This window comes from Eulemur rufifrons, chromosome 1 (genome assembly GCF_041146395.1).
Source record: "Eulemur rufifrons isolate Redbay chromosome 1, OSU_ERuf_1, whole genome shotgun sequence".
Taxonomy (NCBI): Eukaryota; Metazoa; Chordata; class Mammalia; order Primates; family Lemuridae; genus Eulemur; species Eulemur rufifrons.
The window spans coordinates 65541971-65566952 of NC_090983.1; the positions used below are offsets into that span (position 1 = coordinate 65541971).

At 46.7% G+C, this 24982-nt stretch overlaps 1 protein-coding gene across 4 annotated transcripts in view; it reads right to left on the reverse strand.

The window, feature by feature from the left end:
- The window catches only part of TANC1 (tetratricopeptide repeat, ankyrin repeat and coiled-coil containing 1), a 222291-nt gene that overhangs the window by 32420 nt on the left and 164889 nt on the right, over positions 1 to 24982 (reverse strand). For 2 of the 4 annotated variants that reach the window (XM_069497146.1, XM_069497022.1), the window contains 8 exons: positions 23648 to 23770; positions 22553 to 22834; positions 21622 to 21779; positions 18941 to 19172; positions 17585 to 17751; positions 14895 to 15502; positions 7526 to 7634; positions 6609 to 6731 (listed from right to left, as the gene is read on the reverse strand). In XM_069497146.1, the coding sequence (XP_069353247.1) occupies positions 6609 to 6731; positions 7526 to 7634; positions 14895 to 15502; positions 17585 to 17751; positions 18941 to 19172; positions 21622 to 21779; positions 22553 to 22834; positions 23648 to 23770 (1802 nt within the window). The remainder of the gene's footprint in view (positions 1 to 6608; positions 6732 to 7525; positions 7635 to 14894; positions 15503 to 17584; positions 17752 to 18940; positions 19173 to 21621; positions 21780 to 22552; positions 22835 to 23647; positions 23771 to 24982) is intronic. The other 2 variants (XM_069497197.1, XM_069497105.1) reach the window with 1 other exon arrangement.

The window sequence follows — 24982 nt, forward strand, 5'->3', positions numbered from 1 at the left end:
AACAGATCCACAAAACGTGGTACATACACACAATGGAATATTATTCAGCCTTAGAAAGGAAATTCGGACACATACTCTGACACGGATGAACCTGGAAGACATTATGCTCAGTGAAATAAGCCAAAGACAGAGGGACAAATCCTGGGTGATCCCACTCATGTGAGTACCCAGATTCATAGAGACAGGCTGCTGGGCCTGGGTGAAGGGACAAATGAGAGTTGTTTAATGGATATAGAGTTTTAGTTTTGCAAGAATAAAGTTCTGGAGATTTATTGCACAATAATGTGAATATACTTAGCACAAATAAATTGTGCACTTAAAAAATGGTTAAGGTGGCAAATTTTCTGTTACATGTTTACCAAAATTAAAAATTTAAAAATTTAAAAATGCACATTCTCAGGCGCCCCCTAGACTTCTGATTCAGTAGGTCTGCAATGGCACGTTTTTAATGAGTTCCCAGGTGATACTGACACTGCTGGTTTGGGGACCCTATTCTGAAAAATCAGTTTAACCTAAATAAAAACAGACAACTCATCTTTCTGGCAGTGAAATAATCATCACAGGATTAAATAATTAACAGTGAGATAGCAAAGCCAAAAGTAAATACAAATCAGCTTTTCTTTACAAGGACGTGCTCCTAAAGTACACGCGGTGCACATGGAGATGTCCGTGCGCCCCGGGACTGTGGGCAGCAGGACACGGCTAGAAATCGATCTGCTGCTTCTGCCAATTACTGCGCCCACCACCCACTGCCGTCCTCGGGTCTAGGTATCAGGGAGGGTTCTTATCTACAGATCTTAAGATAAAATCACTGAACATATGCAAATTTTATCTATACTAGTGTCTTCTCCAGATAACTAGGAAAAAATGATGCCCTTTTAACAGGTATTAAGATGCCCAATGTGTTTCTTTAAAAGGTCCACTCTGATGGTCCCCAACCCTCATCAGTAGCCCCCTGCCAAAGCCTGGCAGGTCCTCTGGGTGCCCACTAAACGTGAAAACCACAGGGACTGTGTCATTTACTGACTGGAGACACATGGGGATCATTAAAAGATACAGAAAGATGACAAGGCAGTTGAAATTCAGGGCATTTCAGTGACAGGTGTCCACAAGAGTAGCTGACAAAATAGTTACAAACTGATGGATTTGGGAAATTAATACTACCAGGTGGTGAACCATGACTCAAGAGCATAGCCACAGGTTAGAACCCAAAGTACAAGATCTGAAGGTGTCTTGGCTGCTGCTGACGCTTGACCCCCACGTGACTCAGGCCTCCAGCTTCCTCCCTGACTTCTCTCGAGAACCCTTGCCCTCACTGCAGCCGCCCTGGACCAGAAGCTTGTCCTGTGACAATGCCAAGCCGCCCTGGCCTCGTAGCCTCTACCCTTGCAGCTCCCGCTGGCTGGAATGCTCATTCCACAGACACAGACGCCACAGGATCGCTTCCTACGGTCTCTGCTCCGACACCAGGACGCCGGGGAGAACGGCCCTGCACCCTCGCACACGTAAAGCCCAGGCCTCCCTTCACCCCTCAGCACGCTCTGCTTTCCGGCTTAGACCACTGCACCAGACCCGGCTTCTAAGGTACAAAAGTTCACGGAGAAGCAGCGAGGTAGACAAAGCTCCTCCAGGGACACGGATGGCCCATGGGTCACGTCCCTCACACCGCTGGGACTGCCACATTCAAGGAAGGACAGGTCATGCACAGGTGAGGCTGCCACCCTGATAAGGCAGCCGACCACCTGACCACTGCCCTGTCGTGCCCCCCTTCAGAGGGACCACCCATCTGGCCTGACCCGTGAGCACCAACCAGCCTTCAGCCTCCCGCTGTCAACTGGCACTTGTGGAGAGACAGGCGGAAAACACCCAGAGGGACAGACGAGCGATCAGTAAAGGTGTTCCTGTCCTAACACTGGCACTTAGCAGGTGACCGTGGCAAATGACCTAATTAATCCCCATCAAGCCTGCTCTACAAATCTACACAAGTCTGCTCTTAAAAATACCACCAGACTCAAACAGAATTCAAAAGCATTTTAAGTTTGTAAGTGGTAAATAAAAGGGTTTTTAAAAAATATCTCCCTTTGAATAACTATTATTAGTATGAAAAGAATAGGATTATGCTGAAGAAATACTTAGCGGTTTAATCAAGACCTAGGAAACCAGTTCTTAGCTGGAGCATAGAAGGTATATATGTCTAGAAAAACATGTAACACCACTGAGGGGCACATCAAACTCCGCTCACCACAGGACAGGCAAGAATAGTTTGTAAATTCCCTAGGGGGCTTTGCCGGCCAGTTACACTCTTCCCTTGCCCATGAATCCCATACCCTCTTGAGATCCATGAGCCTAAGAGAAAAAGATGATGGATTAAGTGATCTGAGTTCTCAACCGGCCCCTCAACTAACTTGCTGTGTGATTTTCAGAATATTACTCAGCCTCTCTGTGCTTCAGGTGCTCCTTAATAAAACAGCAGTATAACACCCCATTCTATGTACCAGGTAGTCTTTGCTAGTAATGTTGGAAGGTGTACTTGCAGTACCACGATGAATGCAAGAGTTTACCTGAAAGGTATGTGCTCAGGGCACAGCTTTCCCTAAAGGTGTTTGTCATCAATTCACACTTCATCTGCCTCTGGGAAAAACATTTCCTTTGTTGCTAACAATGCTCTGGGCATTTTTACCACTTAAACCTCATCAGTTTTTGGCACTTCTCTTGATTCATGGTTCTTAACCCTGCTGCATACTGAAACCACCAGGGAGCTTGAAAGTTTCCAATGCCTGGGCCCCACCCTTGGAGAGTTGGACTTGGCTGGGGCTCTGGGGCCCAGAGCTCCCAAGTGATATTCCAGTTGGCAGCCAGGGCTGTAAACACATCAGGTGATAAATCCACCTGCAGAGCACGAGCTTGCTGGGTGCCAGGCACCCTTCCAGCCGTGTGATTTGGGGCAAGCTACCAACTGCCCTACGCCTCAGTTTTCACATCTGAAAAATTGGGACAAAAAAGTTTCGCTTCATTGGGTGATTGTAAAGATTAAAAATGAATGTCTAAAAAAGTGCATGTATTTATGTGCACATATATACACACGTGCAGATAGCATTTAATGCAGCACTCAGCATCCTGTAAGTGCTAAATAAAGATTGACTGCCATTGTTATAATCACCCTTTCATGGAATCCTCAGAAGGGTCACGAAACCAGGAAGGCACAGGAGGGAGTTCTGCCCAAGGCACCCGGTGACCTGGAGTCTGGCCGCCCCTCCATATCACCTGTGTGCCCACCCTGGGCTGTTCACCAGCACAGAGCAGCAGGCAGACCTCCTGCAGAGCTGAGGGCAGATGGGAGCCACGTGGGAGTATCAAACCCTCGGGGTAGGTGGCTCCTGTTCATCACTAAGCAGCACACCCAGGGGCCTACGCAACAGCAGAGTGAGTTTCCAGAGATGAGGCAAAGCATTAACAACTCACTGGAGCCTGTGATACATGCCAAGGATTTTCCTAATAATCCTAATATCTCAGTAAGGTTTCTAATCACTCTGTGAGACAGGATCCTTTGTTGTCTACATTTCACAGGCGAGAAAGCTAAGGCCCAGAGGGGGTGAGGCAAAGATGGGAGCCGAGCACCAAGCTCACGACAGTCGCGGAGTGGTTCAGCGGCAGAAGCAGCAGCCCCAAGACTGCACTGCAGTAAAGGAAGGCGTTTAAATAAGTGATTCATCCTACAGATTTTCCCCAACTACGTGAAATTCTCTGATCATCATCATCATCATCATCATCACAGAAAGCCTCCTTGGACAACACCTGGAAGTGGTTATATTATCTATAAATGTTTGGATTTAATGAAAGCAAGAAAATAAAAAAAAAAGGGGCTGGGGGCAGGCCAAGATACGGTCATGAGGACAACAGAGGCTCTGGCCAGGGCAGACATGAGGTGCGGTTGCAGTGTTTCCACCATGTACCGGAAGCTCACACAAGCACACTGTTTAAAAACGTGCGTTGCCTAACTGTGATGCAGAACGTGACTGGATCCTACAGCCAAGGGAGATTAGGCCAAAGTCTACACCTAAGTCCTGTTCTCCCCCTCTCTGCCATCTGCTGAGAAAAGACTCGCAACTAGAATTCTCCAAGTCCGCAGCCGGTGGCTGGCAGCCAGTCCTATGAGACGGTGCGAGCAAAACCACCGGCTGCACGGGGGCCTGGAGGCACTGGTGGCAAGGACCCCAGTGGGCCGGCCGGGGCCCAGGCTGGCACCACCCTGGCCTGGCAACAGGCGACGACATTGTTAGAGATCAACTGGCATGTCAGTGAAATTAAAATTCATCTCCCAAGTAATCATCCCAGAGCAAGTCACTTTAATTTACCAAAGTGGCAAACTGCAATTATTGCTCAAAATGACATTCATTCCTGTATGACAACATTTAATACTCTCTAAAAAAGTTCCTTAATTGCATGCATAATTTTAAATTACTGTAATTTGTTCAAGATTCTGTGAAAACCTTTTTTGCCCCCTTGAAAGAGAAAAGAAACAGAAGGATAATGGAAAGCCTTAAGATTCTGTAAGCACATGCACATTATATAGTTTGGGGGATGGTATAGATATAGGTGAACTGGCATTTTACAAAACAAAGTAAAAATGATTAACTCTTAACACTGCAAGTATGTTAAAGGGGAAAGTCTATAATTCAGGAGAATCAAGCTCATTACATTATTATGCTGTACCTTTTAATTTATTGTCTGAAAATTTACATTCAATAGATATTTCCCATTTACTTTTCTCCACATTAAAGTAACCTGTGCCAGCCGGGCATGGTGACTCATGCCTGTAACCCTAGCACTTTGGGAGGCCAAGGCGGGAGGATCACTTGAGGTCAGGGGTTTGAGACCAGCCTGAGCAAGAGTGAGACCCATCTCTACTAAAAATAGAAAAAATTAGCCGAGTGTGGTGGCCCCTGTAGTCCCAGCTACTACTTGGGAGGCTGAGGCAGGAGGATCACTTGAGCTCAGGAGTTTGAGGTTGCAGTGAGTTATTATGACACCTCTGCATTCTAGCCAGGGCAACAGAGCAAGACTCTGTCAAAAAAAAAAAAAAAAAAAAAAACCTAAATGAAAAAATTCTTAGTACAACTTCTTTATTATGTGAAATCTAAACTGAGAGCCATTTCCTCTACCTTTCTTTAAGAGTAATTCCATCTAGAAAGCACAGGTTCCCTTTGACCAGGAGCAACAGCTTGGAACTAGTTCTGCTTAGCTATAAAAATGGCTTCCTGTCCATCCATCCTACAAAAACTTGCATGTAGGGTTTAGGAGACACAAGCACTCAAACCTACAAGTCTGGAGCGTGAGTGAAAACATGCAAAGGAGCAGGCACAGCGCAGGACAGAGCATAGGGTCCCCATGAGCAGCCCCATACCTGTGCTCTGTCCAAGGACACCCAGCCATGGGCACGAGCGGAGGCTGAAATCCCCGCAGAGAGCGTGCTCTCTGCCCATCAGCCCCCGGACTCAGAGCCCTGCCAAGTCCCCCCTGCCACCCTCAGCCTTCTACTCACACCAAGAAGACAAAGAAGGGGGCGGAGCACACATCTCACCAGAGGCAGCGAAGCACTCTGCAAGACCCAGACCCCAGGCACACATCCACAGTGCAGGTACCGAGTGAGGTGTGTGGACAGCAGGGGAGGAGAGACACGAAGAGGGCTCCGCCAATGTCCCCCACAGCACCGTCTCTGCGGCATGTGGCCCCCTTCCTGGGTGGGTTTGATCAACACATGTGAGCAAATGAGAAAGACGGGCACCCGGAGACCCTGAGCCAGGGCTTTGCTTGCTCCCTCACTGATGACCACGTTGGGCCTCCCTTGTACCAAGAGGGGACAGGACGATCATTTTCACAGAAGCAATTTAAGGGGAAGACCCAGCTCCCTGGGAACCGCCTCGGAGCTTCCACAGGCAGCTGGGCACGTCAGGGCTGGGGCTGAACAGCCTGGACACTAACCTCCTTTGTGGCCTTAACTGGATACTTGGCCACTGTGTGCTTTAGATTCTCAGGCTGCACTAAATGAGGAAAAATCTACCTTAAAAAGCTGAGCAGAATATCATGACGTGACAGCCACTGAGCAAGGAGTGAAGAAGTTCCTGGCTCAGCAGTGGCCCAGCTGGATACCCTGTCCGTAGTCATTAACACACGTGTGCACGAAACCTGCAGTCGAGGCTCTGCTATGTACCCATTTCTGTGTCATTCATCGGTGCTTAATGTGCTTAATGTCCCATGAATGCTAAAGAGATGGTTCAGATTAGTAACCCAGGACAATTTAAAAATCTGTTTTCCCCGGAAATCTCTCTAACCTTTGGTTTCCTTTGTGAATTGCTTCCTTATCACATCTGCTCTGAAACAGAGTTCCTGAACGCCCACAGAGCAGCCCTGGCCACCCACACATTCCCGTCAGGGAAAAGCTAAACGTCTAGAAGAGAATGTGTAAAGAGCGTCTAAGCCTGCACAGTTTACACCAGAGAAGAGCATCGTTAGACGCTCCTCTACCTCCTCTCGCCATCATCCAGAGCGAGGACTACTGGAGAGGCAGCCGGGGCTGAGCTCGGCTCTCTGCACAGACGGTTGCTCACCTTCACATTGGGGGTATAGAGATTCCTGAGAGAGGCGAGGGCGGCAGACAGCCCCTCGGTGCTGTAACCGATCCACAGGGCTTGGAGATGGCTCGAAGAGATTCCTGTCTTCTTACTGAGGCCCTGGAAACAATCAGAGACATATCTGCCTGAGTGGCTCCTTCCCACCTGCAGCCTCAGTCTGAAAGCAGGTCTGCCCCAAAGGGTGCAGACACATGCTGAACGCACAGCAATGCCCACAAAGAACACCTGGACCCATGAGCCTGCACTACCTAAAACCAAAGGTCAAGGATTCAGTCTGCCTTTGCTACATGAACTGCACGCCTGGGGAGAGAGATGGCAGATGAGAAAACTTCTCTTTATGGAAGTAAATTAGAAGAATAAGTGATAGAATATCACCACCTGAGCCAGGTGCGGTGGTGCACACCTATAGTCCCAGCTGCTTGGAAGAAGGGATTGTTTGAACCCAGAAGTTCAGGACCAGCCTGGGCAACATAGCAAGACTCTGTCTCAAAAAAAAAAAAAAAAAAAAAAGAAAGAAAGAAAAGAAAAGAATCCAGGTGGTATGAAATTACATAGGTCAAGGAACTCAGGTTCTTGGACAAATAAATAACGAGCAAACAAAACAATAAAGGATGAAGTGGAACATTTAGATGAATAGAAACTAAAAGATATATAAAGGGGGAAGAGGAAAACTTAACCATAGCATGCAGAAACACACTTGGGAGATCAACTATACAGAAATGCAAGGAAACGATCAGGCTAGGTGAGAACAGTGGTTACTCTCAGAGAGTGGGGAGGAGGTAGTTTGGGAGGAGGTGTGAGGAGGGCAGCTGACCAAGCTGTCTAGAATCTCCAAAACCCAAACCTGGAAATGACAACAAAGAAATCCTTCCTCACGCTGGCGTGCGCCTCACCTTGAAAATGTGTGCCTTCAGGATGTGATGGCCGAGCTCCATGGTCTGCTGGCGGTTCAGCTTGCCCTCCTGTCTCGAGAACATGAAGGCCAGGAGAGCGTGCCCATTCCTAGGGAAGAAACACAAAGGCCCATCACGAAAGGGCCTGTCCCACCACACGCAGACCCTCGGGTGAGTGCGGGCACTGCTGCACAACGCCTGCACCGAATGGGCACACGCGCCTCTCTGCACAAGGTGGCAAGTGCTGCTTATCTTTCGAGTCATTTTAAGGGCCTTTTCTGGGTTCCCTTATCTCCGTGGCACGGCTTACACTGAAGCCCAAGGACACAGCAGGTCTTTATCTTTGGAACCCCCCACTGTATTCATCACTCATCAATCTCTCATCACCTTATTTACTGATTTATGCCTGCCACAAAAAAGCAAACCCCGTGAGACTAAAGGTCTTGTCTAAGTCACAGGTATAGTCACAATGCCTAGCAAAGTATCCAACAGTAAATACTCAAATATGTGTTTCCTGGATGGTTGAATGAGCAGACAGATGGAGCAGAACCGTCCCTGGGCCCAGCCCCTCAGGATAATCACCATCGTGTAGACCCGGGCCAAAGGTCAAGGCCTTACAATGGGAAGGAAAGAAAAACGAGGCAACAGCTGAAGATCAGAAAGGCCTTGAATTCTAGGCTTGGATGGAACACAGGTTCTTGTGGGGGAAACAAGATAAGATGTATGAGTGAACTTGCTATGGCTGGGCACATGGTGGACATTCAGCTGACACCTGTGTTCCCCCCACGACTCTCATGGAGGGACCATCCTACCCATTTGCCCCTCCATGTCTGTAGGTATGCCCTGCCTCCGTGTGGGCTCCTTGCCTTTGTCCCAGTCAATCTGTTTGGAAAGCACTGCTTGCTCCGATAGCAATGACTTCTGTGCAATGTGAATTATTTTCATTTCTATCAACCTGACAACCGTGAGCTGTTTTGTGCATGTGCGTGTGTGTGTGTGTACATATATATACATACACACATATATATGTCTAAAAAAGCATCCTTCCAGTAGTTGCTAGTTTATTATAGATGATGAAAAGCATTCATCATTTAAACTGTATTTATCCATCCAGATGCATGTCTGCTTCTCAAACAGATTATAAGCCACTTTAGAGAAGAGGAAATCAAGGCAGGTAGAGACCAAGAATCTAGTTTTTACACTACAGGAGAGGGCATGACCTTTAAGGTTATCCTGCCCACTGAGTGTCCTGTCCAGCATCTTGTAATTGTTCCACCTCCCTGACCTCAAGCCTGGAGTCTGCTCTCAGATGAGAGCCTCTCAGGCCCCCTTATTCCCACAGAAATGGCTCTCAGTCACCTCTGGTGCTCCAGGCCCCCAAGCCCTCCCCAGTCTCTATGGGCTGGTCCCAGGGTTCAGTCTGGCCCGGAACACTGCAGTTGGGCCCACTCTCCCAACCATGGGCTAAGCCCCCCTCAGCATGCCAGCTGGCTGAGCTGTGGCCATACCCACCGTGTGCACCACAAAGGCACAATAAATACCACAGCTCACCCTTAGGGGAGGTGGCCACACCCCTTGCGGTGGCTGGGCTCTCAGCTGAGCACTTGGCTTCCCACCTCTGAGGAGACAATTCCCCATGCAACCGCTCCACACCTGCGTTCTTGCCTTCCTGGTCTTGAAACCAAGTGTCCCCTCTCTGACCACCTGCATTCGTGAGTCTACATTTTCCAAAGAGTTCATGTATCAAGATGCAGAAAGCTGACTGAATTATCTCATTTACCTGCACCACGCTGTGATAACTAAGTGTTACGGTTCCCAGTGTGTTTACAGAAGGAAACAGAGGCCTGAACAGGTTCACTGATTTGTCCAAGACCAAATGGCTGGTAAATGACAGAGCAGAGGTTTAAACCAAAGTCTGCCAGACAGGAGAGCCTGTGCTCTTCACCAGCGTAACATGGCGCCTCCTTTGCTTGTTAACATCTACACCTTATAATGAGCACAATGCTTGACGTGATTCCTCCCTGGGGCGGGGGGGGGGACGGGTGGGGGGGGGTGATGCAAGGTGCTTCCCTTGAGGAGGGACGCGTGCAGATGAAATAAAGTTCAGCTAACTTGGTGCTGTGAGCAGACTCAATGGGGACAAAGGGGAGACAAGGTGCCCCTCACTTAGCCCCCATTCCTCCCTCCCCACATTTCCAGTTCCTCCTTCTTTATGGACCCTTGTCTTTCCCCACACTGTCTCTCAATGATGTTTTCAACAATGTCCCAATCTCGTGTTAATAAAACCAAAAAACCTTCCCCACTCTCGATCTGAAACCTCTCAACCTTTCCACCTCCCATCCCAGGACGTGGGCTCTCTCCTGTTTCACGCTTCACGACCCAATGGATGGGGTCTCCTAAGGAGCCGGGACTCTCTTCCCACACTAAAAATCCAATGGCTTCCTCTTAATCCTCATTTTCCTTCACCTCTTGGCAACACTTTCATCCCTAACCTCCCTCCCTGAAATCCTCCTCCACACTCCAGAAGCCCATCGCTCTCTTTCCTCTAACTGCACTGGCATCCACACCAAGTTGTGCCAACCACCTCTCTATGTTAACGATGCTGCATCCTCAACGGCCAACTCCTCCAACCTCAGACCTGACCTGCCCCTGTCTGCCTGGGAGAGACAGCTGCCCCACAAGCTCATCTGCTGAAAACCAAAGCCAGCTCCATCCCCGCAAAACCTGCCCCCACTGCCTGCCTCTCTTACCTTCCTAAGAGCAATGTCACACCTCGTTTCTGCGGCTTGAAGTCATTTATGGCTGCTCCTCCTAGACTCTGCTCACAGGCCAGGCCTTCCAGCTATCCTGTGTCAGCAAGGCCCATCTCTATCCCACTGCCTCTCCAATCCTGGTCCACCAGGTCCCCGCTCCCGATCAGGACAGTGGTCCCCACTCTCTATACCTGGCACACTCTGTGCCCTCCACACTCCTGTCCATATACATGGTCCATGCTCCAGGATGCTCCTGTGACAACAGGTTCTCCAGAGATGACGGATAAGAGGCCACACTCTCGAGCACAGCCTTCTGCTGGCTCTCCCCACTTTTCTCTTCCATGACAAAAGCTCCAAACTAGATTTGCTGTTGCCAGAACATGGCCTGCGTGTTTTGACACACTGCCCTTGACAGCTCCTCCTGTCTTCAACAGCCTTGTTTCACATACTAATGCCCTATCCAGTCACTTCTCAAGTTAATGCTTGGGGACAAGAGGAGACGGGAGCTCGTTCTAGATTATAAGAATGCTTGTGCAACCCTAGAGGACTGCTGGATCCACGGAATGGTCATCAACAGCACCTAGCACCCCAGAGAGACATTACGACGTTATGTGGGTACAAACACACACTTCACCAGAAGAAAGACCTGGTGCTCGACAGGTCAGTAGGGTTACTACAGTTAACATCAAACCACCGTACATTTCAAAATAAGCTAGAGGAGAATAATTTCAATGTTCCTAGCATAAAAGATAAATATTTAAGGTGATGGATATCCTAATTACTGATTTGATTATATGAATGTATTAAATTATCATATGTACCCCTAAAATATGTACATCTAATGTGTATCAATAAAAAAATGAATTAAAAAAAAAAGATGCTATATGCCTCCTGAGAAGTACTCACCACCATCTATACTTGCAAAAAAATAAAAATATAAAATCTGATCAAGCCTCTAGATTTAACTACCAGTTTACAGGAAATAGGGGTGAGAGAACACATGAAAAAACAACACGAGGATACAAAATTCAGACTACGGAAAAGTATACAGGACAAACTACCCAGCTGCTCTCTTTAAACAAACAAATTGTGGGGACGGGGAAGGAGTGGGGACAAAATGGAGGAGGGAAACTAAAGACTGAAAGAGAAACAATCAAATGCATTTTATGGACTTTTTGGATCCTGATTTAAACATACTAAAAAAAAAAAAAAGAAGTAGAGAAATTCGAGCATGGCTAAATATTTTGGGATACTGAAGAATTTCTATTAATATTTTAGGTGTGGTAATAAGAAAATATGCCTCCTTTTTGAGATGTATAATCAATTATTTAACAAGAAATGTCATGTTTATAACATTTAAATTGATTTAAAGTAAAATGTTATATTTTTAACATTATTTCTGCAAAAAAAAAAAAAAAAAAAAAAAACCTCAACAAAACAGATGTAGCAAGTATTGCAAAATGTGAATGAGCTTAAGTCTAGGTGATGTGAATGAACACTTGGACAAACTATTCTTTAACTTCGTAATTCTATTCCTGGAATTTTAACCTAAGAAATAATCAAAAATAGGAGGGAAGAAAGGAAGGAAGGAAGGAAGGAAGGGAGGTAGCAGATCCTCTTAAGAACTTATTTAGGCCGGGCGCGGTGGCTCACGCCTGTAATCCTAGCACTCTGGGAGGCCGAGGTGGGCGGATCGTTTGAGCTCAGGAGTTCGAGACCAGCCTGAGCAAGAGCGAGACCCCATCTCTACGAAAAATAGAAAGAAATTATATGGACAGCTAAAAATATATATAGAAAAAATTAGCCGGGCATGGTGGTGCATGCCTGTAGTCCCAGCTACTCGGGAGGCTGAGACAGGAGGATCGCTTGAGCTCAGGAGTTTGAGGTTGCTGTGAGCTAGGCTGACGCCACGGCACTCACTCTAGCCTGGGCAACAGAGTGAGACTCTGTCTCAAAAAAAAAAAAAAAAAAAAAAAAAAAAAAGAACTTATTTAATAGCCACTGTCACTCAGTGAGACGATACTTATACTTTTTATGGATGAGGAAGTAAGCCTTGGAGTATTTTTGTGCACAGGAAATACACAAGAACCAATGGAGTGAGGATTTGAATCCAGACCTGTAAGGCACCAAGATGTTCACTATAGGTTTTTATGTTTGTAAGTAACCTAGAAACAACTTAAAGGTCCAACAAGGGTATCGTGAAGTACGTTGTAACTTGCCTACTAGGAGGTTTGCATATCTGTGAAAAATGAAAATGACACTTTTGTAAGATTTGTAACAGCTTGCTAGGATGCCTGTGATGTGTTAACCAAAAAAGTAAAAATTAGAAAACAGGACAAGAATTCTAAGAGGGAAATGATGGTTTGTATAACATTTAAAATGCTGTGGAAAGGCCGGGCGCGGTGGCTCACGCCTGTAATCCTAGCACTCTGGGAGGCCGAGGTGGGCGGATCGTTTGAGCTCAGGAGTTCGAGACCAGCCTGAGCAAGAGCGAGACCCCATCTCTACTAAAAATAGAAAGAAATTATATGGACAGCTAAAAATATATATAGAAAAAATTAGCCGGGCATAGTGGTGCATGCCTGTAGTCCCAGCTACTCGGGAGGCTGAGACAGGAGGATCGCTTGAGCCCAGGAGTTTGAGGTTGCTGTGAGCTAGGCTGACGCCACGGCACTCACTCTAGCCTGGGCAACAGAGCGAGACTCTGTCTCAAAAATAAAATAAAATAAAATAAAATAAAATAAAATGCTGTGGAAAGAGGCAGAAATAAAAAGTGAACTGTCATTGACTATGGGTGTTGGATTTTTCTCCCATTTTTCCCTGTATAATTAGGGCAAAAACACAACTATTTGGGGTGGGGGAAGAAATGCTACCATCTTTCGAAACCCAACCCAAATGTCATCACGCATATGAAACAGTTTACAGAAATCCCCTTTGCCGAAGTCTCACATGCAGCCTGGCCGCTTCCCAGCCATTTCCTGCCTCATCCACCCCAGGCGGGAAGCCCTGGAGAGGAGGGGCCTTGTCCCAGGAATTTCCATATCTGCCACAGCACTCTGCACAAAATGGGTCCTCAAAAACTGCTATCAAGTTAAATCTAGTAGCTTCCTTCTTACACCGCTCTATGCACTCCCTTGGGAAAATGCCAACTGGTACCACCCCAGAGGTGAGCACCTCCATAAATTTTACACCCTTGGTGCCTCTCTTAACTCCAGGCCCTGCTCCAGGGGATGCCCCCACTGCTTATGAGGACACAGCAGCACTCGGGACTGCAGGTGCCAGCGCTGGCCCATGAGTCACCCACTCTCAGCTCTGCCCTAGGCTGTGTAGCCTTAATGGCCAGCCTACCCAAAACGAGGCGGAGCTTAACAAAGACTACAGCCCAACTACTTCAGCCTCAAACCCAGTAACAAACCTACAACCGCTGCTGAAGTCTTTTGATTTGTTTTTATGTCTCTACAAACTCGACTACAGCCCACCTTCCTAGAAAAGGATTGGACTTTTCCTAGAAAATAATCTGATTGGCTAGCTATGTCACAGCATGTGTTTCACCACCCTATTACGGTCTACATAAATAACCTGGATGTTAGAATTTATTGCCCCGAACCAACTTCAAAAGATAACAACAAACCTTCAGTCCAGTGTCACTTAATAAAATGACAACAGCAACAACACAAAACAGCAGCTGGACCTACTATGTCAATGGTCAGTCGATATTAATGGGGCGGAAGGTGGCTTCGAGGCTCCCAAGTGCTTTTCACCTCTTCATCTCTGGACCCCAGCAGCTGGTCAAACGCCCACTATAACAGTGAGCAGCCTGCCAGCCCTTGTTACTCAAGTAGGGGCAATTCTGACTTACAGAGAGAAGAAGCTGTTCAAGACAGCAAAAGGTGTAGGCCAAGGCCAGGCAGAAGTGGAGGCTTGAGCAAACCCTTATCTGAAAACATCTGCACCCTCGAACTGCCCACCTCTCTTCCTAACTGCTACCAGGCCACACCACAGACAGGCTTCCCCGCCGCCGTGATGCCAACAGCCCAGGCAGTGAGCAGAACACATCCAGGCCCGGCCCAGTCTGCCACACCGAACAGAACCACAAACATATACAAAGCAGCCAGGTTGGGTCAAGGTGCTCCCTCTGGGCCCACAGATAAGTCTGAGCCCTGGGACAAGTCACTACATGTTTAAAACGTGGCAGGGGAGCAGCAGTGCTAAGGGCCCAGACAGTCCAGAGACCCACAGGGCAACACCTGCAGAGAAGCCTGTGTTCCCTGCAGCCCATCTCATGCTTTCCCACATGAACCCTGCCAAAGCTGGGCACGGGAGACAGGGATCTGTGAGAGAACGGACAGCAGGGAAGAATGGACAGCCAGGCACTGCCCCGCTTCTCTTTAATCCACATACGCAGGGCAGTCCTAAAATCCTAGCAACTGAAGGAAGGCAGCTTGTGTATACAAGGAGAGAGAATTCCCATTGCCCCTCCTTCTGCCAAAGTGGGGGGAAAATAAGAAAATAAAAAAGCAAAACTGAATTATTCAATCTGGGTTGTCTTTCCATTAAAACACGTGAACCACGTTTGCGATCCTTTCCCCAGCCACACATGAGGTTCCCTGTCGTACCTGGGCTCACACAGGAAGGCTGTGTTTTCCCCGTCCGCTCTCCAGACGAGCCACTCCCTGAAGGACGGGTGGCAGAACATGCGGGTTTTGTCTCGTCTCTTAATGAGGAAGCAGGAGAGGGCGTCCATCCTCTGCTGGAAGTCTTCCCAGCCCTGCTCCCCCTGGATGTGGCCAGCATTAATAGCCTGAAAGATCTGCTCGTCTGTCATGGGATGGAGGGACGCCAGGGCCACGTTGAGGATCGGAAGTGCTCTCTCGAAGGCAGCCTGGGTCATGAACTTCATGTTACACTGCAGCAGGTAGAGCTCCGACAGAGACACCGGCACCACCTTGTAGCTGGCACTCTTGATGACCAAGTGTCCCCTCTGGAAGAGGTCCAGGGTGAGCTTGAGGTACAGGTAGGAGCCCAGGCTCCGCAGCACCAGGTGGCTGCTCACTTTCCCGATGAGGGCAGCGTCGGCCTTGCCGTTCAGGGAGATGTTGCTGAGGATGTCCTGGCTGCTGTGGACCCTGTGCTGGACGTAGGCATGCAGGTCGCTGTGGATGTCTTTGTTGTCCGGAAAGTCATCTAAGGAAAGCTTGACGAATGGCAGCGCACTTATGATTTCCTGGGGGCGGGAAAAAACCCCACAGTGTCACTCCACAGAGATTCCTTTTTCATTTTAGCAGCATTTCAAACCAGATTCACTAGTTTTCTTTCAAGGAGGGATTTTCATGGATTACAGGGACTCACTGTTTCGTATTAAAACGTGTAATAGGATAAGGTGAAGATAAAAAGCTTATGTGAAAGAAATCCTGATGTGAGATTGAATCAGTCAAGTCTCTCTCTCCTGAGGCCCTCATCCGAGGACGCAGAGCCCGGCAAGCAGAGCAAGAGCCCTACGAAGACAGAGGCAACTAGGCCGGTACCCGCAGGGGCAGTGAGACCCTGCAAGTGACCTAACACCATAGTCCTTACATCGTGCGCCAGGCTACACAAACCAACACCGCACATCTAAGAACACAGCCAGATGCCGAGATAAGAGCCATCCCTCTTTGTGTATCAAATACTGGGGCTGTGTAACCCGCCCAGGAAGTCTGAGACTGCCCCCGGGCTGTACCCCAATGACGGGGGCCTACTTTGGCATAGCATGCTATCACTTTTTAAATTGTTTTCTTAAGTAAACTTTTAAACTGAAGTATAACATCCATACAGAGGTACACAAACCACATTGCACAGTGACAATCATTTTCACAAAGTCGAATATACCTGTGTAACCGGCACGGAGACAGAGAACATCACCAGTCTCAGAAGCCCCGCGTGCCCTTCCTCTCTCTCCCCCATTCCAAAGATAAGCACTGTCTGACACCTAACAGCAAAGAGGTTCGCCTGTTTGTTTTTTTAACTTTCCACTATAATTTTTAAAGTATTTAAGTGTGTGTGTGTTCTCATTTAATGCAATAATTGTAGGAAGAGGGCAGAACACACTTATTCCCGTTTTACACGGGTGCTAACTGAACCTCTGAAAGCTTGCACAGCTGGGAAGTGAAACAAAAAACTCCCAGTTCCTGTGCTCTATTGATTGTCAGATTCTGCTTACTGTGTCAAAAATGGCTGAAAAGCATATAAATCAAATGTCCAAAACAACAAACATCAAGTTCAGCTGACGTCTAATTCCAGTTTTAATGAGGGGGGAAAAAAAAAACCAAAAAAACACCCAAATGCTATTTTAAAATAAATATCATAAAAAGAGCAAGAATCAAAATCTAATGTCTAAATGTCTTTATACTGAAAAAGTTCAGGTGTAGAGGGAGGGAGTCAATGGTTAAGAACCAATTTTAGGCCGGGCGCGGTGGCTCACGCCTGTAATCCTAGCACTCTGGGAGGCCGAGGTGGGCGGATCGTTTGAGCTCAGGAGTTCGAGACCAGCCTGAGCAAGAGTGAGACCCCACCTCTACTAAAAATAGAAAGAAATTATATGGACAGCTAAAAATATATATAGAAAAAATTAGCCGGGCATGGTGGCGCATGCCTGTAGTCCCAGCTACTCGGGAGGCTGAGACAGGAGGATCGCTTGAGCGCAGGAGTTTGAGGTTGCTGTGAGCTAGGCTGACGCCACGGCACTCACTGTAGCCTGGGCAACAGAGTGAGACTCTGTCTCAAAAAAAAAAAAAAAAAAAAAAAAAAAGAACCAATTTTAGGGTTCAAATGAGGGGGAAGACATAAAAAGGAAAAAAAGTCACTCTTGCCCCTCTGGGCTGCCAATGTTACCTCATGTTTAAGTCTTACGAAAACACAGATCTCCCAGAATAGGCCTTAAAATCTCTTTCATCCTTCACTTTTCCCTTGAAAAAACCCCCCATACAGCCCCACTGCAAACCCATGCAAATGACTACCAGCAGGAATATCTTTAAACCCTAGCAGACCACTGGCCAGACTCCTCGGACAGCCTCGCACACTGCACGACGGTGACCGTGGCTAGACGTCAACATGGGAGAAGTGGACATATGAGACAGCTTGATAAATATGCCGGAGGCTGAGAAGGTCACAGTTTCACCCATGTGGGGCTCTGTGGACTACTTTTTCAAATTCCTAACATAGTTTTCAATTCAGCAGCTAAATGGTTTACAATAGCTGAAGTTATCAGTACTTATCACTGTAAAACTGGAATATGGGGACTTAGAAAGAGATTTGAGAATTCTTTCGTTACCTGAAAATTTGCTCGTACGGTCACAATCAGCTTCAACCAAGCAGGAAATTTAGAAATAATTTTGGTAATAAATGAAGAAAGTGTATCTCCATAATCAGGTTTATGAAACTCAGCTTCGTTTAAGCCATCTATCAAAATAATGTATTCTTCTTCAGGAATTTTCTGCTCTAAAGGACAAAATAATGTTTTCAAATTAAGAAATTATACATATCTGTAAAGATGGCACCACCCAGTATATTTTAATGCACCGTCTAAAGTGTTAGGAGAAACTAAAAAGGTTTACATATGGCACAAGAAATGGTTTTCACAGAAGCATATTTTCTATTAATTCCTAGTGAAAACTGGAGCCCAGAGCCAAAAGAAACCAGTTCTCACAGAACAGAAACATGCTGCAGTCCACACATCAGCAGAACGCCGGCCACGTACGTAACGCAGTCAGTGCTTCATACACCACCGTCACAGGATGGGTGGCAGCAAAGACAGCTAACACGTACAGAGACCAGACCTGGAAAAGACGCTAGGTCCCCCCTTAGAACTCCGCAGTGGATTCCAGGTAAGGCAAACTGGCCCTCCGCCCACCCCCCTAGGGCTCACTGGCCCAGGCCACAAGCCACACAACCACATGGTGGGGAGAGCTCTGCTTCACGGACCCCACGACAGGGCTCTTTCCCATCAGCCTAATAAAGCTAATAGTCCCTTTATTAGTGCCAACTTTCAGCCCAGAGAAGGGAGAAGAAATGACATCTGTTTCAATCTCTCTCTCTCTAGTACCTTCTGGTGGAAGTGCTGTGTGGGCAGGTAAACAAACTAGCTCAAAAGGTAAGGAGCAAAGGGGAGAAAGGACAGAAAACTGAAGGGCCCACAATGTCATTGACATCCCCTACATTACAGAATATCCAGGGGCAAAAAAACCAAATGGAAACCTTTAGAAATGACTTTAGGTTTCAACTCAACTGAGCGGAGGCCATGAAAAAAACATATGCTGGAAAACTCTCCCAAATAATCCACTTAGTCCCCGATATCTCAGAGTACAAGATACACAGGCAATAGTCTTCTAAGGGTGCAAATCATCTTAAGAGCTGCAGTTACCAGTTGGCTACTTTGGAACTGTTCAAGAGTGGAGTTCTTTCTTATCAGGGATGCTTCATTTAACACTACACCATTGGTGGGGGGTAATAAGGAGGGACCTCGGGGAGATCTGAGGAAGGGGACCAGATGGGCACTGATGCTTCCACATCCTTCCTCCCCCTCCTCACTGCTACCCCAGGGCTGAGCTGACCACCCTCCTTCTGAGGTCCGCCTGGGTGTCCCGCACCACTACTGAGAGAGGGGCTTTGGGTGGCTGCTCAGAGGTACCGTTTCTCAGGCTTGTGAGCGGCTCCAGCACTCCCCTCTTGAAAGCTGCCACTGGGTCCTGCACACAGGATCGGAGGCTCAGCATGCTCTGCAGCTGGGGCTCCTTTATCAGAAGGTCTCTGTAGGCGGCCAGCTGGTGGGACCGGCAGAGCAAAGCCGCGATGCTGTGCACGAACTCGGGCACCAGGCACGTGTACGTGTTATCGGCCTGGCAGTAGTGGTAGGCCACCACCTACGGGGGAAGCAGAGCCGTCAGCGTCACCTCACTCTCTTCACACAGCTCCTTCTATGATCTCAAGCAGGAGCACAACTCTGCCCGCTCGCTGAGATAACAGGATACGTTGCTTCTATTCCCCAAGACCAAGTCCCTAGGTAGCTTAATCAATCCATTCATCCTTCATCTGTGTGCTTTGCAGACCTTTGACTGCATCCACAAATCCATCTTGATTAGCACAAAAATCAGCACCAGTTTAGTACACTGTACTAAATTAATAAAGTCATTCATAAAACCTAGAGCCTATCTCGGCTTAAAAAGCAATTCCAAGCCATCCCAATGTCCTCGACATTAAAAGCTACCATCTAGGCCAGGCGTGGTGGCACACACACCTGTAGTCCTAGCTACTTGGAAGGCTGAGGTGGGAGGAGGATCGTTTGAGCCCAGGAGTTGAAGGCTGCAGTGGGCTATGATTGTGCCACTGCCCTCCAGCCTGGGTGACAGAGTGAAACCCTGTCTCTTGCGGGGGAAAAAAAGTGCATCTTCACACAGAGATCACATTTCTGATCTCAAGAGCAGCAGCACCTCTTTAGGAAATCCTTTTGCTGGGCCCAAAAGGTGGAAGATAAAGTTGGTGGCTCTGAAACCGGGCTGTAGAGTCACAGCTGTTCTTCCCCACTGGCAGCCGGGCTCAAGCCCTCAGCCCGGCTCCCTATACCCACATTTTGTCAAGGGACACTGTGGAGTTCAACGGGGACATTATCTGAAGAATGGAAATCAGAAATTAGCAAATTTCTGCCTTTCATGTGAAGAGACAAGTAGGAGGAGAGAGGAGCTGCCCAAGGACCGAGAGGATGAGGAGTGGTCCCCTCACAGGGACCTGCAGCGGCTGCAGGTTACTGGTTAAGAGGGACTCAAGGAAAGGGTCAGACGCAGAAGTCTTGGGAATGAATGGGAGGTGTGCTGTAGGTAAGTGAAAAATCCAATACTTCCCCAAATGAGGAGGAAAGGAGGAATGTAAGTACAAGGCAAGGAAGGCAAAAAAGGAGCAAACACACTTGTGTGAAGAGTTGTATGTTTTCCAGAAGTGTCTGAGTCACGGCCATCCCAGCCCCTGCAGGGAGGGGGACCAGAACCACCAGCCACAGCTCCTGGCTGAGGACAGCCGACACTGTGGGCAAATGTCTTGCCAGGCTGACAAGGAGTCAATCAAAGATCTGGGATTAGCCCCCAGGGCTGCAGACTCTTCAAAAGCAAGGGGCAAGAGTCTACGTGTGGCAGCTTTCCTCAGGCCAGCCTGCAACTGCCAGGAGACTCCTGGTTTAGATTAAATCTGTCATCCACACCCAGAGGAAAGCTGACTGCTCTTCAACTCTCACCTGGACCGAGATGAGCAGGGACACAGGTGAGGACTCTGTGAGCTTGTGCAAACCACCGTGAGACATTCAGTACCACAGTCTTGCACAGTGTTTGACAAAAGCGGCTTGCCAACCCAACAGTGGTCATAAAATCAATTTGGAGCCACAGAGTTTAAAAAAAAATATGACAAAGTGAATTTAAATTACCAGAGTGTATTATGGGATAAAAGAATAAGCATAGTTTTGTAGTGCTTTGCTCCAGCTGTGCGTGTGATTATGTGTGCCTGAGTATCAGGGCAGAGCAGTACTGGCGTCAGTTCCCCTGCACCTGCCCCAGCCCCAGGGGTCTCCTCACAAGGTGCATCTCATCGCTGCCCATCTCTGGTGGTTCTCCAGCTCCACCAACTCACACCACGGTTGCCAAGGGAGACCTGCATGGCTCGCCCAGGGCAAGAGATACAACTGCTTTAATGCAGGAGGGTGGCTTATAAACCAGTGATGGATACCGAGCAGAAGGAAAATTTCAGAAGGACCTTGACCAGGAATTTAGGAAAGGAAAGTCAGCCAAAGTGTCTTTTACAACTTCACAAGAAACCTCTGACGGAAGGAGTTTGAGGTTGCTGTGAGCTAGGCTGACGCCACAGCACTCACTCTAGCCAGGGCAACAAAGCGACACTCTGTCTCCAAAAAAAAAAAAAAAAAAAGAAACCTCTGACGGAAGGCTGCAGGAGTCAAGGGCCCCAGGCAACAGAGCGCAGGCAGAAGAGGTCTGGGTCTGGTTAAAAGCTCCCAATCTCCTGCTCACACATCAAATTAAGGAAAGTGCGTGCTTATAAGGATGGATTTGTGGTGAGTACACAGATGTCTTCTGATGCTTTGAGGAACTCTCTGAATCCATTGTATAAGAGGTCCACTGCCAATGTCTTAAGATAGATATTTATTTTCTTTCACATCTTTTGTACTTTATCACAATTTTATCAAAAGCATTAGGCAGCTGTCTCTGTTTTAAGATTCCTTTTCCTCTTCACTTCTCAGAAACCAAACTAGAAAATCTTTCTCTCCCCCTCTCTCTCTATCTGGAAGGCTCCCATAAAACACGAAAAGATTACCTTAGAAGCGAGGTATTTCACCGCATCCTCTCTTGGCCTCTGGGTTTCAGGAGTACCAGACCCAGCCCCAGGAGGAGTTTTCGCCATGCTGGAAGCACTTGTAGAAGAGCTCGGTGAAAGCAATGGAGTGAAAGGAAGGTCCTGGGCGGGGTCCGAAGCTGCAGAGAAAAGACCCATTTCATGTTTGCATCAGCACAGGAGTAGGGTGGGATACTGAATGTATTTCTTGATTAGCCCTAGAGAGTATTTTAACAGGTAAAGAGTGAACATGGTCCAAAATTCAAAGGTCCAAATGAAAGCACAAGTCCCCCACCCAGTTTCCCCTCCCTGGTGAACCACTGTTTCCAGTTTCCTTTATTAAATTCTTTTGGGTTAAAAAAAAAAATCTCATATGGCTCACCTGTTCTTATTCACCATGTTTAGACATTCTCTTTTTAATGGGGTTACTGCATATGAAATAAGCAGTGAATAGTCAAATATTTGGCTACTCTATGCCATATCTAAATAGTCTTTATAGTTTTAGTAAATCCAATATAGAGTGCAAAGGCTGTGGTGAACAGGGTACAAAAGAATTCTACAGTAGACTCCATCTGGCTTATTCTGCCCAGAGTCCAGCCCCTTGGTCTTAGGACCAAGAATTCCTCAGGGGACTTGATCAGGCCTCACGGCCCCACCTCTGCCTGTATAGAGAGGGAGAGAGGGGCTGCAGCTCAGGAGGACGTCAGGAAGCACTGGCCTCACCCCAGAGTAGAGCCAAATACACACTATGACAGATGAAGTATTCAAATAATTCACTTAACATATGATTGCAAACCTAATATAGTAGTTGGAACAACTTGAGGAAAATCGGTAATTTCTGTCTATCCAAACAGCAATTTCCTCCATCTATCTTATATTAATAAACTAGACAAGAAATTAAATGTGGACGTACCTTTAGGTGACGAACTGGGGCTGTTGGAAGCAATTTGCCTCATGCGGCTTCCGTGGCAGCTCAGTGCTACCAACTTGGAAATGATCGCCGTCTTCCCAAATCCCACATTTCCAACAACCACTGCTCCTCTATTTTCTGCCAGTTCTGTGTTCCTCAAGTTTTCTTCTATCTGGTGAAAGAGCCAATCTCTTCCCACAAACACAGAGTCTGTCGTTATGCTCGGTACTTCGAACAACAGGGGTTTCAACAGAATGTCTTGTGGCTTGTAGGGAGCAAATCGTGCTAAAAAAAAAAACAAAAAAAAACAAAAAAAAACCCGACCATTATTCTAGAAGAATGTCTTAATTTTATACGCTAAGAAACTCCATATGTCATTGCTTGTGTGTTACTCTTAGTACAACCTCCAGTTTTACCCCACAAGGGATCTGTAAGTATTTCCAATCTGGCTCTATTCATACTTCTGTAATATCTCATTTATCATACACTATTGGTCCTACAAAGTATCCTATTAAAATGACTTTCGAGTCCTTTCATGCCTCTGAGTTATTCTCATGCTCAAGGCAGACACACAGAGGATTAGAGAAAGCAATGCAAGGGGCCAAACCATGTCTCACTGATGGATCTGAAACCGTATTTAAGACACGTTTCTTCCCTACTATATGGGTAAAATAGAAATATGTTTTCTCTAGAGATTGTAACAGCTCTCATCTGGGCATGATGATGCTTTGCCCACGTGGTGAGGCTGCTGTGCGCACAACTGCATGTTACAGGTGGACACAGGACATGGTTGATTCAGTCCAAGGAACTGAAACAATGCTGATTCTTTGTTGTAACAACAACAACAAAAAATCTACTGAGTGTTAAACTACCCCTCACTTCAAAATAACTGTAGAAATATTTTTCAATTCCAGAAGCAAGTTAAGCACATATTTTAAGGAAGAAGCTCAAAACTGTTAAGGATGGCCTCCTGGCACACCTCACACTTTCCATCATGTTTTGACAACAGCTGGTTTAAACGCTGGTTATCACAGACTTTCAGTGTTTAGTGAATAAGCTCGTCACAGCCATTACCACAGTGGATGCAGGGATAAATACCTTTAGCTTCCTGTGCCCTACCTCCAGCCGTATTGTGCCACGGTAATCTAATCGATGTTCGTAGAGGAGCATTTCTCTGCCCATCTAAATAACTCAGATCTTCCAATTTGGTTGAGCTTGTTGCTGTAATATTAAATTGAAGTTTAGTCTCTTCGAAGTTGAGTTTAATGAAATACCTAAGCTACTACAAGTCATAAATTACTAAGCAATCAGATTTAGGCTTTCAACAAAATTTACTTAAAGGTGGATTTTGGTTTTGTTTGCCCCAGTTTATTTTTCTGGCAATATTCTTAATTGAAAAGTGGAAAAATCCAAATGCTCCTTATTCTTAAATCAAAGTTATGTTGATATGACTGCCAGAATTCTCCGTTATTTCTGGAAAGAGACAGATTTTACTATAAATTGTTTTATGAAGAAATCTGACAATCAGATGTCACACAGCACAGCTTCAGTACTTACTGCAAACATGTGGCATGGTACTAGATTCTTCTCTGCAGCTCTGGGAAGCTTTCTGCTATTTGGAATTCCAACCTTGTTAATTAAATGAGCAGATTCTGCATGTATAATTCCATAGTACTCAGAACACTAAAAGCTCTCGGCTGTAATAGTTATAACATATCCCTAAGCTTTAAATATATGTAGATATGTAAATGTATTATATATTATATATTATCTAGGTGTATATATGTATATATTTCTTAAAATCCTACAAATGTTCACCTCTGACCAAATCAGTAAGACTCACTGCGTGGGTGCCTGTTAAAAAGCATTAAGGATCTATTTTGACATACACACAAGTTGGATTCTTGTGTGTATTCTCTGATTCTCAGCAAACCTTAGAAGCACATATACACAGTACATGTTTTTGCCTTCAAAAACCCCTCCTCTTGTTTTATACATACATCCTCGGTCATGATGAGAAAAATTTAAATAGAATTAACCTAATTTGGTTTGTGGCTTATGTGGTCCAACATAAAATATTGCTGATCTTAGACATATGATTATCTTCCAGGGTAATAAAACATATACATGATTTGAGGGCAAATGAGTGGCTAGTGGGAGTCACGCTGCAAGGGCAAAGGCTTTTCAGGACTGATTAAATCTTTAGTGGGACCAAGCTGCAAGAGAGAAGTCAAGTTGGGCCATCTGTTCTCTGAAAGCCCTCTGGCTACCCTACAGGCTCTGACCCAGCATCTAGCTGTTGACTGGCACCATTAGTCTGACCCGAGCCCTTTTCCTATTTCCCCTCCTAAGGTTTCCATCTTCCTCTTCCATACGGTCCACATCAATCCCTCTCATCCTTTCATTTAACAAGCACCTGGGTGGCTCCAGCCT